This window comes from Leptodactylus fuscus, chromosome 1 (genome assembly GCF_031893055.1).
Source record: "Leptodactylus fuscus isolate aLepFus1 chromosome 1, aLepFus1.hap2, whole genome shotgun sequence".
In the NCBI taxonomy this organism is placed as follows: Eukaryota; Metazoa; Chordata; class Amphibia; order Anura; family Leptodactylidae; genus Leptodactylus; species Leptodactylus fuscus.
Genome location: NC_134265.1, coordinates 125,663,467 through 125,678,440, shown reverse-complemented (window position 1 = coordinate 125,678,440; position 14,974 = coordinate 125,663,467). Strand labels below are relative to the sequence as shown.

The 14,974-nt window shown below is 42.4% G+C and overlaps 1 protein-coding gene across 1 annotated transcript in view; it reads left to right on the top strand.

Annotated features, from left to right (window-relative positions):
* The first annotated feature begins 1,003 nt into the window (after positions 1 to 1,003).
* Positions 1,004 to 14,974, top strand: part of NIPSNAP1 (nipsnap homolog 1) — a 28,700-nt gene continuing 14,729 nt past the window's right edge. The window contains exons 1-6 of the mRNA XM_075276619.1: positions 1,004 to 1,138; positions 10,208 to 10,335; positions 12,038 to 12,083; positions 12,954 to 13,048; positions 13,114 to 13,184; positions 13,373 to 13,513. Coding sequence (XP_075132720.1) covers positions 1,056 to 1,138; positions 10,208 to 10,335; positions 12,038 to 12,083; positions 12,954 to 13,048; positions 13,114 to 13,184; positions 13,373 to 13,513 — 564 coding nt within the window. The 5' untranslated portion in view covers positions 1,004 to 1,055. The remainder of the gene's footprint in view (positions 1,139 to 10,207; positions 10,336 to 12,037; positions 12,084 to 12,953; positions 13,049 to 13,113; positions 13,185 to 13,372; positions 13,514 to 14,974) is intronic.

Below are 14,974 nucleotides of genomic sequence, written 5' to 3'. Positions count from 1 at the left end.
TCAATGATTGGATAATACGGTTTTATTAATCAACAAACTCACACACAACGCGTTTCGGGCGTCAAACCACGCCCTTCCTCAGGTGCAATAGTTACTTTTGGAGAGCCCCTTCCAGCAGAGGCAGATCACACTCCGCTTGTTTCTTGCTATTCTTCTTACGACAGCAGGAAAAATACACTCCTCTCATGTTTTCCCAAGAAACCCCAGTTTAACAAAATACGGAGGTTACACAAGACTGCACAATCCAAGTTCCAGTGAATTGCTTCTCTCCATACTGACAGTTCGTTGATTAATAAAACCGTATTATCCAATCATTGAGAAGAGCGCAGTTCCTCATTACCGGATTTACATTCAAATCCGGTTCGTTGGTCCTTTACATTTCAAAAACCTCCCCTGGGCTCACGTGTGAACGAGCCCTTAAGGACACAAACGGACACAAGATAAAGTCCCATTGAAATGAATGGAAATTGCAAATGGAGCAGCTAGTGTGTTTATAGTCTTGTACGGACAATAACCATGGACACTGCTGAGCGGACACCAATGGTAGTGTGACGCCCCCTGTGGAGTCTGCTGTTATTATATGGGGTCTGAGTATAAAAGCCATTGGTGAATGACCCTATGAAGGGCTCTCCCATTGTTAAAGATGGAAGTGCCACATATCCCCTAGAAATGTAGTGGGTTAGTAAATCTCCCCCAGTCTGCTGTGCTCTCCTCACCAACAATCAGTTACAGAAGAAACTTTATTGTAACTGGCCTAATACAGTATATGACGTTCCCAGTCCACTACAGTAACACTAGTAACAGGAGCCTAGTCTTCCAGGGCAGCTTCATCCCCTCACTTTCTTCCCAGCTCCCGTTCATATAACTGTAGGCTACAGGTCAGAGACCGGCTCTTATTTTATTCCTGAATTTCCCGGTACTACAGAGAGCGAGGCGGCGCGCAGATTAACCCAGCACATGCGCAGTGAGGGCTGTGAGGCCACGGGCACGCGGTTAGTAGGCGCGCACGCACTGAATCCCACCTGAGCTCCCATCTTTCATGTGACACTGAGAACATGTTATCGCGGGTGTCCATCATCCCGGGACTGAGCCGCTGCCATGGGCTCCGGGGAGAATGCGTGGCCGAGCTGACACGCTGGTAAGAAGGGTAGCTGGGGAACACTTTTCCGTGAGGCGTCATCTTAACCTGTCACAAGTGCAGAGGGGTCACTTACTCCATGCTATGGGTGCACGTAACTCTATGGGGAGAGTGCAATGCCTGACACAACTACAACTACATTAACCCTTTGGCCCCCAGTGTAGGTTGTTGTACTTTTTAAGCCCAGTATTTTATTTATTGCAAGGCGTCATAAATCTGTGATCATAACTAGAGTTATTCTAAGTATATGGACAAAGCTGCTGTCAGATAATCCGGCCAGCTAAGTATGCCTGGACTGTAGGCATGATTTTAGGGGGTTAACTGTGATTCTATCAGAAATCTCATTAGGGGGATTAGCCGGATTTAATAGGCTTTAGTTATTCCTATAAAATCTGACCATTTGTGTAGAAATGATCAGATGGGGCGATCTTTGTGATTTTTGTAGTATAGACCTTAGATGCTGTAAAATCCAAATCGGACTAAATAGCAGTTGTAGGACAGTCAAGGTCAGTTTTACTTTTAGATTGCGGAGTCACCAGGGCCTATATATATATATATATATATATATATATATATATATATATATATATATACACTGTATATATAAATGCTGATAAACTGGCGAGTGGCATGCAAGTATGTAAGTTGAATGTAGCATGTGCCATAATCCTTAGCACAGTGTTTGAGGAATGTGGCACAGCTCCTAAATATGACAGATCTGACCCGTCCTAACTTCACACTAGCATTCGGATCTCCATTGTTCAGGTCCGCATGGGGACCCTAAAATGGAGGCCCTGTCTGCTTAAAAAGTCTGCGCTATACACAACTTAGATGCCACACCATATTTCCCTCATCCTTCTCAAGTATCAGAAAAAATGGGATAGGGCTTGATAAATATGGTGGTCAACCCAAGCCCCAATCTTTTCCATGCAAATGGAAGAAAATGTATAATTCAATATGACCCTGTGCCGTATTTGAGACACTTAATAGGGAAATGTGTGGCAAATGTGTCAATCTTTATTCACACAGTGCTTAGAAGTTATATCAGTGATTGTAAGCCAAAACCAGGACAGGATCGAAAACAGAACTGTTGCATATGTTTCAATTACACCTAACCTCTTGGCACACAACCATAAAGACAAATCACAGATGAAACAATGACATATAACTAAGGTCTTACTATGATGTAGCTTACCATGTAGTCTAAGCTGAAGATTAAAAACTAATTTCTGGCCAAAAATCAAGAATTAACCCTACGGAGTGTTTGGAAACAGCAAAATTCCAATGGATGTGTCATGGATCTTTCAGTTTGCACTCGCTTCATAGGGTTAATGTTTGCTTTTTTGGGCCAGAAATAAGTTACAGGCCACTTATTTCTTTGGAAACCTAATTTACTTTTGTGGGATGTAGATATCACTATTATTCTGGCGTGGAACATATACCAAAATCTTTGTAAAACATTCATCTTGTTTACATACCCTTAGTAGTAGTTTCCAATTTCTTCTGTATCATTCCATACTAAAAAACATGTCTGCTTGTGTAATGTTGGCGAGTTATTTTATACAACATTGCAAAATTCATTTATAGTGGTTATATGTCATGTTGTGCAACACATCCTACACCCCTTTACAGTGTCCCCTCGCGGTGTGCACTGTGAGACCTGTAAATGAGGAGGGTAAAGGTTGCGTTTGTTTCATGGACTGGGAGCGATTACCCTTTTGCTCTATCGGCACAGTGAGTAAACAAGTTTAGCTAGGTTTCTGTCCTCTGCCCTTGTTCTGTGATCTTCCTCGCTAGTGAATTAGTACCTGTACCCAGAAGCTCGGTTTTGAGACATACGTTTTTATGACGCCTTTTTCAAGGCTATGGCTATACAGTGAAAATAACAAATCTATGTTGTAACAATTGTTTTACTTGTGTTTTTCTTTATTTTCACGTTCCGCACATGTCCTAAAAGGTGGGGGTTGCTTTTTTTTTTTTTTTTATTTATTTAGATAGTCCTTACTTGGTAGTTGGGCCCTTGATTGTTATGCTAGGTTCACACCAACATTCGAGACTCCATCCCACAGAGAAATTGGCTGAGACAAAAGTCTTGGGGTTCATGGGCTTCGACGTGTAGATGCTTCTTTTAAGTAGACAGAATCTCTGTCTTTTGGGTCCCTTTGCGGACCCAAAGGACAAACACAGAAATGCTAGTGTGAATCTTAGTGTGAACTTAAGAATTCCCCCTGTCCGTTTTTTATGTGCATGTGCTCTTTGGTATTCTCCACTATCAGCTCATCTATTTTTTCATGTGGGTGAAAAATGGATTTTCTATGTGTTTAAAAAAAAATAAAAAAAACCTATATATTGAGTTTGATCTGTGTGAAAAATTACATTTTTATACTGCCTATCTTTTTTCATGGATCCATAGCATTATCCACAGGATAGGGGTAAGTGTCAGATCGCGGGGGTCCAACTTATAGGATTCCCAGCTATCTGTAGAACAGGAACCCAAAAGACCCCTTACATCCTCCTTGTGAATGAAGCACTAGCTTCATGGGGCTTCCAGAGATCATGGTCCCAGAATCTGAGTACAAATGAATGGAGCGTTGGTTGTTCATGCATATTGTTGTTTCTTTGTTTCCTATGGAGGACGCAGGGTAGTCTTTCTGCGTCCCTTTGTATCAATCCATAGGTGCCATATAAACAAGTGTAAACAGATCTGCATAGCCATTAGTGAAAGTGTCATTCATTCAGAAAGTGAACTTTAGTTCTTTTTCACTTCATGCTGGCAAGACTGAAGTTGATGCTAAGCTAGGTAAATATCCTGGCTTTGTGTCAATAATCCCTTCCCTTTCATTTGAATGACAAGTCTATCATTTAGACCAGGGGTCCTCAAACTTTTTAAACAGTGGGCCGGAGGCAGAGCAGGTCGCACAGACATCGGGAGCGGTGCCCTCCAATAGGTAAAGTGAAGTGCGCTCCATCGCCTGGTCCGAGCTCCCCAGGATCTTCATTATAAATGCACGCCTGCCGGCGTTGTCGGCGGGGCCAGACAGAAGTGCTTGGCGGGCCGCATGTGGCCCTCGGGCCGCAGTTTGAGGACCCCTGATTTAGAGGCATGAAAGGTGATGTAAAAAACTGCTGAAGCTTTCAAGAAAATGGGGGCTGGGTATGGTGGAGTCTTCTGACAAAAAGCCAGAAGACTTCTCTGGCTGGATTACTCCTAGCAGATCTGCCTGCAAAGTTCCAGATTTAATTAAAGGGATTTGAATGGGCCTGAGCTGCAGCAAAGCCATGTGATGAATGTCATGTCGTTCGTGATTGGAAAGACCATGGAGCTTGGGAAACCAACTGATCGGTGGGATTTTTGGGAGTTGTAACCCCACAAATAAGATATTGGTGACCTATTTCAAACATTTTATAGTCCCAAAAGAACCCTTTAAAGTTACTGCTATCAATGCTGACATAATTGAGTTTACCTTTACTTTTGAGTAACCTACCTAGCAATGTTTGCTGACAGTCTCCCTTTAAGGTGACAACATTTAAAGTTCTTAGAGGTGTCTCACAATTATATATAAATACTCCCATCACAACTTTTCTATCAAGGAAAGAAGTTTTCCACACATCATACTAAAATTAAGACCTCAGACTTCAATAGGATAGTAGATGAAGGAAACGCCAATAATATGGATTATTAAGAATTTATAAAACAATATAGTTGCATCATCCTACTACACAAAAAAAAAACCCTCCACAACAAATGTGTGATATGTAAGATTTAGTTTATTGATCTATACCCTGCTGTAGTTTCACTGTATCTGATATGGGCCTTGATACGGCTTTTGCTCCCGTCACAGTTGTGTCTAGCCAGTCTGCTGAATTGGCAGCTGAAATTGTTCGTTCCTCTAATCCCATAATAAACAGACTGCTACAATTGTTGAAACGTAATGTGCATTATTTACAAGTACTGGGTATTCGGACTCTTTATTACATGTTAGGATAAGTTCACACTAGCTGCTTTTAGTTTGTTGTTCTGATGCGTCATAGGATCAGAACAATGGGCTGAAAAACGTAAATAGAATGAATGATGCAGCACATTCTGTCTCTCTCACCATTCACTGTAATGTTGAAAACAATGCAGAAGCTTTCTTCCATCTTGTTTGTTGTTGTTTTAGATGAAAAATAAAGTTCTGTGCATGGAAATCTTCTTGGCTGATCAGCTGAGTGACTGCAGCACTAGGGCAAGCACCTCTTCTACTACATAGACCTCATGAGACACATTAATATGTATAAGCTTGAGCTACAATACCATGCACAGCCCCCAAAAAATGTATGGTACCTTGTCTGTTATCTAATAGAGTCCCACAGACTCTTCAAACAGCTTGTAAGTGTTGGTGGCGGTTGTTGGCTCCCCATCGATCTGATATTGATGACTTATCTTAAAGGGATTCTACCATTGAAAAACTATTTTTTCTAGGTAACATGTTGGAATAGCCTTTAGAAAGGCTATTCCTCTCCTACCTTTGGAAGTGCTCTCCGCCGCGCCGTTCGTTCGAAATACCGGTTTGTACCGGTATGCTAATTAGTTCTGTCGCAGCGATGTGGGCGTCCCCATTGCTGCTCGAAAACCGACTGCAGTGCCTCCTGTATGTTCTTCTGTATCCTCCCCTTCCTTCTTCGGCTTGATGTCGGACGCCTGCGCAGTACGCTCTGTTCGGCGAACTTTGCCGAACGTACTGCGTATGCCCGCAGCCATAGTGCCAACACCGCAATTTCGAGCATGCGCAGTACGTTCCTCAAAGTCTTCGCTGAACAGAGCGTACTGTGCAGGCGTCCGACATCAAGCCAAAGAAGGAAGGGGAGGATACAGAAGACCACAGAGGTGGCGCTGCAGTCGATTTTCGAGCAGCAATGGGGACGCCCCCATCGCATCTCCTGCGCTGGGGGACGCCCCCATCGCTGCGAGAGAACTAATTAGCATACCGGTACAAACCGGTATTTCGAACGAACGGCGCGGCAGAGAGCACTTCTAAAGGTAGGAGACGAATAGCCTTTCTAATGGTTATTCTGACGTGTTACCTAGAAAAAATAGTTTTTTAATGGTAGAATTCCTTTAAGGCTGCTTACAAACAATAGTGAAAAAACACATATTTAGGCGGGGGCCCTATGGAAACCAGCGCGGTTTCCCCATAGGTGTAATTGAACAAAAAGTCCACAAAGGAAAACTCTGCAAACTTTCTGTTTAAAGCACTGCAGGAAGAACCGTAATGCATTGTAGCGTGGTTTTTCCCGCAGCGCTTTATTGCTATGTTACGTCCCGTGAGGCCTTAGTCTCAAGGCTGAGGCCACATGTTGCAGAAATTCAGCTTTTTTTTTGTAGATTTTGCTGCACTTTTTTGAGCAAAAGGCAGGAGTGGATTGAGCAAAAGACAGACGTATAAGGGTCAGTGCACACAATAGAGTTCTATTGGGAGGCTTTTTTTGGAGGTTGATCTTGAGGCGGATTTAGCGTGAGTTTGGCTCCAAAAAAAATGTACCAAAATCTGCAAAAAAAAAAAAGCTGCATTTCCGCAACGTGGGGCCTTAGCCTAAAACTGATGAAACTGGTAGTTTTTAAAGTGTAACTAAACTTTTGGACTCCTTTTGATTTTTCTTGCAGTATTTGTCTCGTCAATTTCGGCTTCTTTTTATGAAATCCTGTATTTTTTTCACACTTTCCCTTGTTTCTCTCTTGAAATCTGTTTCTTCCTCTCACTGAATGTTACTGTTTATGGAGTACTGGGCTGAGATGTAGAAAAAGATGAGCGTAGGAGATATCACTGGTTGAGCCCTGCTCACAAGACCTTACAATCTAAGGTAGAAGGGGTGACACAAGTGGTAGCATTCATATTTCATTGAAGGACTGTGGGCATCTGAGACTGCTCATACAGGGGAAGTTATTAAAGGGGATGTCCCGTCACAAGGATCCTATCTATACTGCTTGTTAATGTGAATGTAAGACTTTTCCTAAATACATTGCTTCAGCAAAACTGCTTTGTTTGTCCACTATCTTACTTTATTCATTTTTTTTGTGGCCACAGCCCTGACCTAGATACTCATGAGTCAAGTGATGTATCTGCCTGCTCTCAGGGGGAGGGAGGAGGGGCTAAGTGCATGGGAGTGAGCCTGGAGGGGGGGGTGGTAGTTTACCCTTTGGGGGAAGGGGCCACAAATGCAGGGTTAGACGCCGGCACAGGGTTAGACGCCGGCACAGGTGAAGCCAGCAACATCGCTATGCTTCTGCCCTGCATGAAGCCAGCAGCGGCTGACCCTGTCGGGTCTGTATTTGCATTGTGAAGGCTAGACTGGTCTATGAGCGCGCACGCAGGGCCAGCGGCATCTCGCCGCTTGGCTTTGCATATGTGACCCCGCCCACCAATGACGAAACAAAGCCGGAAGACAGAAGATTTCACAGAAACGAAGACTGGTGAGTATGCGACGTGGGACAACCCCTTTAAAGTGAAAGGTGTGGTATGTAGTTATGTCACAACTTTTAGCATTTATTGTTAGGGAATGTTCACATGAGGTTTTTTTTCAGGTGGCGTTTGCATCAAAAAATGCCACCCTATTCATTCATTTCATTGGAATCAGGAGCAGATTTTTTTTTTCTCTAGCTAATTCTTTCAGCCACAGATAACAAGAGGCTCCAGGATCTATATTCAGACAGATTTTACTAGTTGTTTTTTTTTTTTTTTGTTTGTTTTTTGTCTACCTCCTATTCATTTCAATGGGGCTTGCAAGGTGGGGTCCACCTATAGGTAAATCCTTAGGGGGCATTCACACGGAGTAAAGTGGCAGAATCAGCGCTGATAAAAAGACTCGCATTCACTTCAACGGGTTCCATTTTCCGCATGGAAAACATTGAAATCAATGGGAGACTTTTTAACACTTTGAAATCAATGGGTTAAAAAGCCTCCCATTGATTTCAATGTGTTCCACGTGGAAAACGGAACCCATTGAAGTCAATGTGAGTCTTTTTTTTTTTATCAGCACTGATTCTGCCACTTTACTCCGTGTGAATACCCCCTAAGGATTTACCTTTAGGTGGACCCCTCCCTGCAAGACCCTGTGAAATGAATAGGAGGGAGACAAAAAAAGAAAAGCTAGGCATCGTGGCAGAATCAGCGCCACTTTACTCCATGTGGAATGCCCCTTTAAAGGGGTATTCCCACGTCGCATACTCACTAGTCTTCGTTGCTGTAAAATCTTCTGTCTTCCTGCTTTGTTGCGTCATTGGTGGGCGGGGTTACATATGCAAAGCCAGTGGCGAGATGCCGCTGGCCCTGCGTGCACGCTCATAGATGGTGAGACCAGTCTAGCCTTCACAATGCCAATACAGACCCGGCATCCACTGTAATAGAGAGGCGGATGCCGGGGAGTGTAGACGCCGGCACAGATGCCTGCAACATCGCTATGCTCCTGCCCTGCATGAAGCCAGCAGTGGCAGGAGCTCTTGTTATTCCGCTCCTCTGTCGTCGTCGTCGTCCCCCCCCCTCTGGAATAGCAGCTGCTGGCTTCATGCAGGGCAGGAGCATAGCGATGTTGCAGGCATCTGTGCCGGCGTCTACACTCCCTGGCATCCGCTGTAATAGAGAGGGGGATGCCGGGGAGTGTAGATGCTGGCACAGTCTGTATTGGCAGTCCCTTCCCCCCAAAGGGTAAACTCTCCCCCCCCCCCCCCTTCCAGGCTCGCTCCCGTGCGCTTAGCCCCTCCCCCTCAGAGCAGCAGATACATCACTTGACTTATGACCAGATAAGTCAAGGGATGTGTCAAAAAAAAAAAGAATAAAGTAAGATAGTGGACAAACAGCAGTTTTGCTGAAGCAATGTATTTAGGAAAAGTCTTACATTCACATTAACAAGCATTATAGATAGGATCCTTGTGATGGGACAACCCATTTAAGACTCTCTTGTTTTCCTCTAGCTAAAAAAATCAGCTCCTGGCTCCCATTGAAATGAATAAGAGCATTAGGATAAGTTCACACAGGGTTTTTTGGTCAGGATTTTGAGACCGTATTCGCATCAAAATCCTGACCAAAAAGACGGCTCCCATTGAAATCAATGAGAGACGGTCAGTTCTTTTTTCCGGGAGCCGTTTTGTTCCGGCTCCCGGAAAAAGAAGCAAGATGCTTATTCTTTCAGGCGGATTCGTCTCGCAGCATCCGCCTGAAGACACTCCCTCCTGACTAGGCCCATTCATTTGGCCCTAGTCCAGAGCAGAGTGCGCGACTGGATGCCAGTTGCAGCAAACCGTATTTTGGACCAGAACCTGAGGCGGCTCTAAGGGTTTGGGTATGTTTAGGGTATGAGTTTTATGCAGGCTGAAAAAATAAATTTCAAGAATTAGGAAATTACTTTGACACTTTTTTTTTTTTTTTATACATAAAAAAACTGTAAACTTCCCTTCAAATGATGCGTTTTTTTGCAAAAACTGCATTTAAAAAAGCATCAAAAATTGTTGCTTTTTTTTCTGCTTTCATTGCGTTCAATGGGTTTTTCAAGGTGGAATCTGTCTTAAAGAGGACCTTTCTCGTGCTTGGGCACATGCGGTGTAATACACTGCTAGAAAGCCGACAGTGCGCTGAAATCTGCTTTCCAGTTCTGTGCTCCCGCTGAAGAGCTATTCTCTGACAGACTGTCAGAAACGCCCTTCTGATACTGAAGAGCTACGGTAACGGCACCAATAGCTTTTCAGCGGGAGCACAGAACGGGAAAGCTGGTAGTGCTCTGAATTCAGCGCACTGTCTGCTTTCTAGTGGTGTATTACACCGCATGTTCCAGAGGACATGAAAGGTCCCCTTTAAGATACGTCATATTCACTTTTTTTTTTCCTCTAGCAAATCCTTGTACTATTGTTAAAGCTGCATGAACTATGAATGCTACCTCGTGTCACCCCCACCCTCTACCTCATAGATTGTTAGTTTTTGCGAGCAGAACCCTTATTCCAATTTGATCCATTTGCGTTTGTTTTTTTTTTTTTTTTTTTTTATATGAGTAGATGCTCAATAATGTACCCTAATATCCTGTTCAACCTATTTCCACCAGGTACTCATCTAATTCCAAAGAGAGCAGCTGGCTTCGGTCTCTTTTTGTACGAAAGGTGGATCCACGCAAAGATGCACATTCAACTTTGTTGTCTAAAAAGGAGACCAGTGGCTTGTACAAAATTCAGTGTAAGAGAGCAGTTTTAAAGTACAGATTCTGTGTTGTCCATTTCAGAGGACCGCTTTTCATGTATCAAGTATCTCCACATTTTTGAGGACCACAGCACCCATCAAAGCAGTGGAGGCACATTGGGTCTTATTTATCAGCAATTTACACCATTTGTTTGGCCACTTTTAAAACTCCACTTGCAACGATTATTGACTCAGGTGGCGTTTTATGGTTCCCTTGCCACTCTACTGAATAATAACATTGCAAGAGTTGTGGCATGGGCATAAATGGTGCCTGAAATTTATGCCAGGTATGAGCTGGTGAAGATTTCAATTCAGGCTCATGGCCTGGCAAAAGTTGTCTGATTTAAGAGGCGGTGCGCTGGTCTTTATAAATCTCATTGTGATTGAAAATGCCCATTGGAATCAATCTTTTTTTCTCCATGTTTAAGGACATGTTGAATATGAAGAGATATATACTTTTTATTTATTTGTATTTTATGTATCCTCTCAAATTGTTGATCCTTAAATTAAGTTCCTTATACAAAAACTGGCCATACACTTTAGCTTAGTCAACAGCTGTTACATGCACTTCCCCACATATTTGCATGGACTCCTTGGCTGAGTGTGCACGTGTTCTCGATAGGGAGAGGGGAGTACTACTAAACCTGGTAGGTGGCAGTCTGTCTCCCTTGACAATGAAAGAATTAAGCATATTGAAATCTGACTGGTGTCGTGGTTCATTCAACAGATATGTTCTTCCTTGTGATAAGTAAGAAACACCAGAGGTTCCATAGTTAGGAAGTTATACTTTCTGTCTACGTGAATCTTCCTGATTGATCCTGATCTGCCCATTTTGGTTCTTTTAACATTTTAATTTGAAGTTAAGGGAAATCAGTTTCTGAGTTTCCAACCTACTCAATGTTCAGAGGAAGTAAAAAAAAAAACATCTTCCCTTTTGCATGCTAACCATTGCACTATTTTGGATTGCAACACACATTTTATTTTTTCTACAATTATTATTCCCTGGCTGAAATGATGGGCACAGGGGCTCTGTGCACTGTTACACCATGCCACTTTTGGTGCTGTGTTAGCATAGAAGTATATCTGTTACATGGTGTTTATTGGATCATGCCAAAAGGAACCACATAAAACTTGTGGCATACCGTGGTACATTCAGTTTTTATACCCCTGCCTTTGCACAAAACTTAGCTGTAATATAGTTGTGTACATAAGGTATCGGTGATTCTGATTTTCTGCTAACATGTAGGTTTTTGTCAATGCAGTATAATCTAGTGCAGAACAATGCTGAGATGAAGCGTGTTTCATAATATAGGCACAAATGTATCACATTTATATGAGCAGTTTTTTTTTATTGGCTTCTGCATTATTAATTGTAATTGAGTAATTCTTGTATGAACAATGGACAAATATATTTTATATATACTATTTTATGGCTTCAACAGTTAGTAATAGCCACAAGGTGGCACCGATATGCAGTTATGTGGACAATAATTTACCATGGCTCCTGCCACTATGCTTTCATGAGGCCACTGAATGTCGGCTACTTCTTTTTACTGCACCCTAAATACAGCTAGCTTGCCATTCTTGTTACATTAGTTAGCATCCACTATAAGCTTTCCTTAGATTGAAACAATGAACTCCTGGTAAAGATCAAGATGCATCTAAAGGAAGTTTTTTTTCTTGTTTTTTTTCACTATAGTTCATAATGTGAAGCCAGAATGCCTGAACGCTTATAACAAACTGACGTGAGTACCATCTATCTGCCTTGCTATGCATATGCGGCAGCACTGATCATATGTTATGTAGAGAGAGAAGAGAAAGCTTTGGTGAATGATAATTTTTATATAAACATGTAAACGTTTTATTTCAAATTTTATTTATTTTTTAAATAAAACTATGTATATAACTTGCAGAATGTCAGCTGAAATCTTAATCGCTGATCTTGCCGCCATAGTGGCATATATATAAAAGTTGTTGGTGAAGTAGCCTTGGCTGTGTATTTAGCACTAAAGTCGAGATTCTCCAGTTCTAAGGAGTATTCCAGCATCATAAAGTGATAGTGTATCACTAGAATATTTCATCACTTGATGATTTGTTAGGGCCCCACCTGTTGGACCACAACCAATAGTGGCTAAGATGGAAATACCAGACTCCTTTTCCCAAACACTAGGGTGTACTTGGAGGAAAATTATAATTCGGCTATTGCATGCTGTTTCCTTAAATCCCACAGAGGGATGTTGAAATAGTGGAAATGGGGAGCTGTGCTGTTTACTATTTAGCTGTCACCATTCCGCTGTGTTTGTAACTCCCAACCACCTAAGGGAGCCAGAAACAGGGCCATGAAAGACAGAGATGAGAACATCCCTTTAGATGGATGGTTAACCATATAATAAATAGACAAGCCAGGATCATCAGAGCAGGAACCTATTTTATTTAGCAAATCTTTGGTGCTGGTTCATAAACTGGTCTCCAAAATGGCTAACTCCCCGCCACTATACTGTCTATATAACCTATTGGGTATAGAGAAAGGGGGTGTTTTATTGGTCAACCCTTGACTTGCCTGGCTTTATTATCCCTATTACTTTACTTACTTTGTGTTTTGTATATGTGTGTAGTGAGGAAGTGCTGCCTAAGCTACACCAAGACCCAGATTACCCATGTGTTTTGGTGGGTAATTGGAATACGTGGTATGGGGAGCAGGATCAAGCAGGTGGGTACAGACTTTTTGGGAGGGTTTTTGCACTATTGCTGGTTAAATGCTGGTTTTCATTTCAGTTCATCTGTGGCGATTCTCTGGGGGATATCCTGCACTCATGGACTGTATGAATAAGTTGAAAAATAACAAGGTAATGAGCAAAGATAATACTACAAAATCCTCTAGTAGACACATTATTTGTAGCTATAGTGTATATCCTTCAAGTGCTCCTTACTTTATAGTCTAATTTCCAAAAAAATGTATACCTTTTCTACTTTTTCCATGAAGAAACCTGCTTGCTATTTCTTCTTATGAAGCACCTTGTTCTTTCTCCTACAGGAATACCTGGCTTTCCGTGAAGAACGTAGTCGCATGCTGCTTTCCCGTAGAAACCAACTGCTTCTGGAGTTTAGTTTTTGGAATGAACCAACCCCTCGTAAAGGTCCTAATATCTATGAACTGCGTACATATAGATTAAAGGTTTGTTCAAAAAACTTAATTTCCAATTACTGTACTGATATAAAAATACACAGATGTAAAGTCTGTATTATATAAAATTAAAGGGTCTCTATTAGAGATGAGCGAACAGTAAAATATTTGATATTCGTTTCGAATAGCCGCTCAATATTCGACTATTCGAACGAATATTGAACACCATTATAGTCTATGGGGGAAAATGCTTTGTTTCATGGGATCCCACCATTCGACTCAGGAGAGTCACCAAGTCCACTATGACACCCCAGGAAATGATGCCAACACCCTGGAATGCAACTGGGACAGCAGGGGAAGCACTGTATTACGTTGGGATCCCTGTCAGCTTGCGATATGTGCGAGCTGACTTTTTCCCATAGGAATGCATTGACCAGCGTTGATTGGCCAGTATACAGCATTCGGCCAATCAACGCTGGTTCAGCCGGAGGAGGCGGAGTCTAAGATCTGTCCACAGTAGTTTCCATTGTGGTTCGATCTCAGATGTAGCAGTGCTGACACAGCACTACTACACGGAGAAGCGGCAGAGCTCAGCACACACAGAGATGCAGCAGAGCTGAGTGTGCAGCATGATTCAACGCACACTCAGCACTGCTACATCAGATGTGGCAGTGCTGAGTGTGCGTTGAACCATGCTGCACACTCAGCTCTGCTGCATCTGATGTAGCAGTGCTGAGTGTGCGTTGAACCATGCTGCACACTCAGCTCTGCTGCATCTGACATTCCTCCCTAAATAAAGGTTATCCCTAGCTAACCCTGCCTGTAGATCTGTCCCTGTCTCACAGTCACATAGTTCACAGTCTCAAATTAATCGAATGTTAAATTCACCATTCGTCTAAAGTGGAGGTCACCTGATTTCGGCCACCAATTCCTTTTTCTGATTTTTTTTTTTTTTTTCGATGCCTCCGTTGTCGTAGTTCCTGTCCCACCTCCTATGCGCAGTTATTGGTGAAAAAAATGCGCCAGGGAAGGTGAGAGGGGATACAAATTTTTACTGAGTTTGCCTCGTGGTATTCGATTGTAATCGAATACCTCGAAAGGCCTGATATTCGATCAAATATCTATTCGATCGAACGGTGTTCGCTCATCTCTAGTCTCTATCATTGGAAAAAGTCATTTTTAATCACATTCTTGCCTAGCCTTTAGAAAGTCTATTCCACACCTCCCTTTAGTATGTAGATTGCCTCAGTGGTTTCTGAATAAGTCTGTTTTTATTCATATGCTAATTAGACATATGCATTGTGTACCCTCTTTGCTATTGTTTCCTATGAGTGTATACCTCACAGGCTGCTGCTGATGATGACTCAGCATCCTGTTTGCAGACACACACATAGAAGATAATGGGAGAGAGGAGGCCGCTGGGAACTTCCTGTGCTGGCTGGAGGCTCATTAGCATATGAATAAAAACCGACATATTCAGAAACCACTGATGCAATTAACATACAAAAGGTA